Source organism: Conger conger, chromosome 15, assembly GCF_963514075.1.
Source record: "Conger conger chromosome 15, fConCon1.1, whole genome shotgun sequence".
NCBI lineage: Eukaryota > Metazoa > Chordata > Actinopteri > Anguilliformes > Congridae > Conger > Conger conger.
This window is the reverse complement of record NC_083774.1, coordinates 429,321-434,320: the sequence shown is the minus strand read 5'-3', so window position 1 is coordinate 434,320 and position 5,000 is coordinate 429,321. Positions and strand designations below refer to the sequence as shown.

The following is a 5,000-nucleotide window of genomic DNA, read 5'->3' as shown; positions in this document are numbered from 1 at the left end:
CTAACCAAGACATACAGTAGTGAAACATTAAGTCTGTTTTCATGACTAAGGTTTTTAAACCTAAAGGAGTTTCCTCCAGGAGTTCAGTAGTATTTAAGGTGTCTGGGTGCATACCCAGCCATGCGTCTCATTGGTGGACGAGGCTGTCTCTCATGAAGTAACCATAGGAATTGTTTCAGAGTGCTGCACTTCAGACCTGTGTCAAATATGTAATTGTTTTGGATTCAAATACTTATCTCTGCTCTATTGGTGCAATTGTGCCACCCAAGAGGACCCGCAGGTGGGGCTCGCAGAGTGTTGTTGCATTGGTTCTGATACCCCAGACAAGCACAGTAAAATATGTACAAGTATTTCACCCAGGTCTGCCTGCACATTGAGACAAAAATGTCTCCATCTCGTAGAAAGGTCAAAAGCCAGTCAGAGCGTTCGCAGGAGTTGATTTGGAAACGTATTCTAAATGCTGTGCCTTAAAAACAGCTCCCAGTGACATGAGTCGGATCTCTCTGAGCTGTGGTGTCACGTCAAAAGAGAGTCCTGAACGAGCCTGGTGTGCTACCTTGCTTTGAATGAAAAATTTACATTACTTACATATTTACATATATGAGGGGTGTTGCCATGACGCTAGCATTCGTGGGCGGAGCATTACTCGTTTAATAACCGTTATTACAAACTCCTTTCAATAATGCCGCATGAAAGCGCCTCCTTTCGCGTGCACAGAGGAAGTGATTGTGGGTAAAACACCGCGATTCACTGCGTGCTCGCTCCGCTTTTCTCCAGAGGCGACAGGAACAATGGCGTCACACTAGTCAGGTTATGCAGGGGGAGGGATGAAGTTATTGTCGGTAATGAACGAGTCGACGAACAAGATTTGAATGAACAGAAAGATTAAATGAGAGCGGGAACAGCGAACAGGAAGCAGATTATTGTACAGCAAACATTGTGAATATAGGCCCATTTAAATGCTGTGTATTGTACAACATACGTGAATATATTTAAATGCCGTGTATTATACGACGAACGTCTACATATTGAAATGCCGTGTATTGTATAACAAACGTGAATATATTGAAATGCCGTGTATTGTACAACCTAACGTGAATATATTTAAATGCTGAGTATTGTACAACGAGTGAATATATTTAAATGATGTGTATTGTACAACAAACGTGAATATTTCAATTCCATGTATTGTACTACAAATCTGCATCCCTGTCTGTCTGTGGTGATCTTGTACTGTGGGCCTGAAATGGCACTGTGGGCCTGAATGTCCCAGACCCCCCCTCTAACACCCCCTCTTCTGGACCACTGCTCATCCATCATATTTATTTAAAAGATTTTTTTTTTCTTTTTAATTCTCTTTTTTTTCTACTGGAAAATGATGAATGAATGAATTTCTCAGTTTTTTTCTGTTGAAGTAAATCTAATCTAATCTAATCTAATCTAATCTAATCTAATCTAATCTAATCTAATCCTCCAATTCACTCACCGTTTCTTTTTCTTGCACACAAGATATTAACAAAAGCTGCTTGTAGTTTATTTGGCAGGAGTGATTGTGCTAATGAAAATTTTTTTTAAATAAAAAGTTATAGTATATGCAGTTTGGTCAAACCAGGCTTGATACAGTGCTTGATACTACTATATTTAGCTTTTGGTTAAACTAAGCAGTAGGTCAGGTGAGCATTGCTGGGCTGAATGTCCTGTTCTCACCGTTATGTTCCGTTCCGTTCCGTATATCAGTTTTGCTAACTAACGTGTTTATCGCTGGCTGTTAGATTTGAGTGAGTTTCAGTGAGATGGTTTTCAGCTTGTCCTGAATGGGTCTCTGAAGCGGGGCTGCTCCTAGCCCTCAGCGCTGTCTGACAAGCGTAACCCAGCGCAGAGGCAGCGCTTCCACAGCCCCTGCCCAATCTGGCAGAGCGAGAGAGAGGGGCTGGAGAAATGTGTTTCCTGATTGAATTACAATCGTTTTGATTGGCTGCTGTGCACGTATGGGTCTAAATTGGGAGGGTGTTGGGTTCGGGGCTCGGTTCAGGCCGGGCCGGCTAATTGGGCTGCATGTTCGTACACTGCAGTAAAATCTCCTCTGACACATTCACACTACCCTGTGTGTTCAGCCACATCCTTTACAGGAGACACGTTCACACTACCCTGTGTGTTCAGCCACATCCTTTACGGGAGACACTTTCACATTTCTGTTTGAGTCTTTTATTACTGAAAGTAATGTGCCTTGGTTTCACTGATTGACATGAGGCGTTAATGGACCGGTAACACTAATAGAAATTACCCCATTATTCAGCAAAACCAATTTAAGTGAAAATGGAAATTTGAGTCAGTTTATTTAACTATAAAAATAAGACTTGGTGTTGGATCCTGTGGCCTTGCTCACCATGTTTAATATTTTTAATAAAAGCATGTCAGATCATCCTTATTCAATAGACTCCACATTTTTCTTATAATATACACATTAGAAAACTGTGGTGGCCCTGTGAGTAAAGTCTTAGTGAATGTCTGTCCTGTTCCTCTCTGAGCCCTGTGAGTAAAGTCTTAGTGAATGTCTGTCCTGTTCCTCTCTGAGCTCTGTGAGTAAAGTCTTAGTGAATGTCTGTCCTGTTCCTCTCTGAGCTCTGTGAGTAAAGTCTTAGTGAATGTCTGTCCTGTTCCTCTCTGAGCTCTGTGAGTAAAGTCTTAGTGAATGTCTGTCCTGTTCCTCTCTGAGCTCTGTGAGTAAAGTCTTAGTGAATGTCTGTCCTGTTCCTCTCTGAGCTCTGTGAGTAAAGTCTTAGTGAATGTCTGTCCTGTTCCTCTCTGAGCTCTGTGAGTAAAGTCTTAGTGAATGTCTGTCCTGTTCCTCTCTGAGCTCTGTGAGTAAAGTCTTAGTGAATGTCTGTCCTGTTCCTCTCTGAGCTCTGTGAGTAAAGTCTTAGTGAATGTCTGTCCTGTTCCTCTCTGAGCTCTGTGAGTAAAGTCTTAGTGAATGTCTGTCCTGTTCCTCTCTGAGCCCTGTGAGTAAAGTCTTAGTGAATGTCTGTCCTGTTCCTCTCTGAGCTCTGTGAGTAAAGTCTTAGTGAATGTCTGTCCTGTTCCTCTCTGAGCTCTGTGAGTAAAGTCTTAGTGAATGTCTGTCCTGTTCCTCTCTGAGCTCTGTGAGTAAAGTCTTAGTGAATGTCTGTCCTGTTCCTCTCTGAGCTCTGTGAGTAAAGTCTTAGTGAATGTCTGTCCTGTTCCTCTCTGAGTTCTGTGAGTAAAGTCTTAGTAAGGACTTGCAGCCTCATTTTGCTGAAGTAATATGCTCTCCTGAGCATAGGTGTAGTTCCAGCACACATTAATGATATGCAGGTGCTGTGATATTTGATCCACTTTTGGGGAAAATGGAGGAGAATTTGTTATCAAGCTGATGGTTCCTGTTTGATGGCTCAGCAGTGAGATAATGCAGCTGTTTGCCTGCTAGAGACCAACTCCAACAGGGGGCTTCCAAAGCCCTTTCTTTTGTTTATTCAAGTAAAAAATATATGCATTGCAGCGATACAATGCAATGCTGGAGAAGGCCAATGAAAGCTGAAGCAGTTACGGAGCTACATCACCCCCTAGTGCCCATTGGCACAGCCATGGCTCACAATTCTGACTGAGCATTGCATGCTAATTTGCGTACAGAAATATGATTGGCTATCATTTCATTTATTGACAGCTTTTCCTTCGCAATTTAGATAGCCAGTTGAACAAAATGTTCTTGTTCTTGTTCTTGTTCCTAGGGGTGTCTTGATCGGACCTATGCTTCATGAGAAGAATATTTTTAAGTATTATTTTTTGTCCAGGTTAACAATGTTAAATTACCAATTATTTTATAGTGGCTACCGTTTCTATTCTAAGCAATTTACTGCATTCAAGTTTTGTATTGTTCAGAATGTAGAATATGATTCAAAGCTGAATGCTAGGTCTGGAATACAGGTGTTTAAATGGAGACACCCAGATGGGTCAATTTCATTGGCTCGCCATTCTGCTTTTTTTCTGTGTAAGGGAGGGGGGTGGGGGGGTTTAGATGTGCTACTTCAGTTAGCGTTAGCGTGCACAGTGTCAGGAGCGAGGAGCCCCAGGGGACCCGCCGTTCCCGGCGTTCCCGGAGCCTGGAATAACGGATCACTTACCTCAGGAAATCGAAGTCGATCGTAGAGTATCGGGCCTGAAGGAGAGCCCAGAGCCCCCAGAGAAAGTGTGAGACCTGCGGGAGACAGAGGAAGTGACTTATCACCGAGAAGAAGTGTTTTATCACCCAGCAGCCTGGTAGCAGGGCTGGGCCTGTTTAACACAGCCTTCTGACACACCCTGGGCACACGGTTTAAAGAGCAGAGGGGTGAGTGTGTCTATCTCTGTCTCTGTTGCTGGACCGTATGAAGCGTTCACTCTCCATCACTGGCACCGTCCTGGACTGGTTCAGGTCTTGCACCACCAACATAAACATTTATTTAACTAAGTGCCTTCAAACCTGACACCCAGGGTTCTGTACTAGGGCTACTGCTTTTCCTTATCTATATGCTTCCACTGGGATCATTCAAACTCTTTATGCAATTCTTTTCTACCAATTTTGACCTGTGACGGTCAATTATCCTCTGAATTGATCATTCTTTTCCCATACTGATGGATGTCAGAGATTTTGCACACTTGTTACCTAATTTTTAAAGTCAAGTCAAACAAGTCGAACAAGATTGACAATTAATTGACTCAATAATAGTTCCGTTAGCCTGAGATAAACTAAATTAAGTAAAATTGTATTGCCAATTTCACTTTGTTTGATTTTATTCACAATAATAGTTTTTGCCTATAATTTTGGCATCTGTGGTTTTTAGAAAAGAATAGATTACTCATTACATTTTTTTAATTGGCATTGTCATGGAACATTTTGAAGTAGTTTTTGACATTTTCACAATTGCGATATGGTTACTTTCTTTCTCATGGAACTTGCCTTCATGTTCCTCTAACACCCCCCCCCCCCCCCCCCCCCCATT

The 5,000-nt window shown here is 42.3% G+C and overlaps 1 protein-coding gene across 1 annotated transcript in view; it reads right to left on the bottom strand.

Moving 5' to 3' along the window:
- Window positions 1–5,000, bottom strand: part of LOC133111873 (ethanolamine kinase 1-like) — a 48,051-nt gene that overhangs the window by 349 nt on the left and 42,702 nt on the right. Inside the window, exon 7 of the mRNA XM_061222504.1 lies at window positions 4,143–4,216. Within this exon, the coding sequence (XP_061078488.1) occupies window positions 4,143–4,216 (74 nt within the window). The remainder of the gene's footprint in view (window positions 1–4,142; window positions 4,217–5,000) is intronic.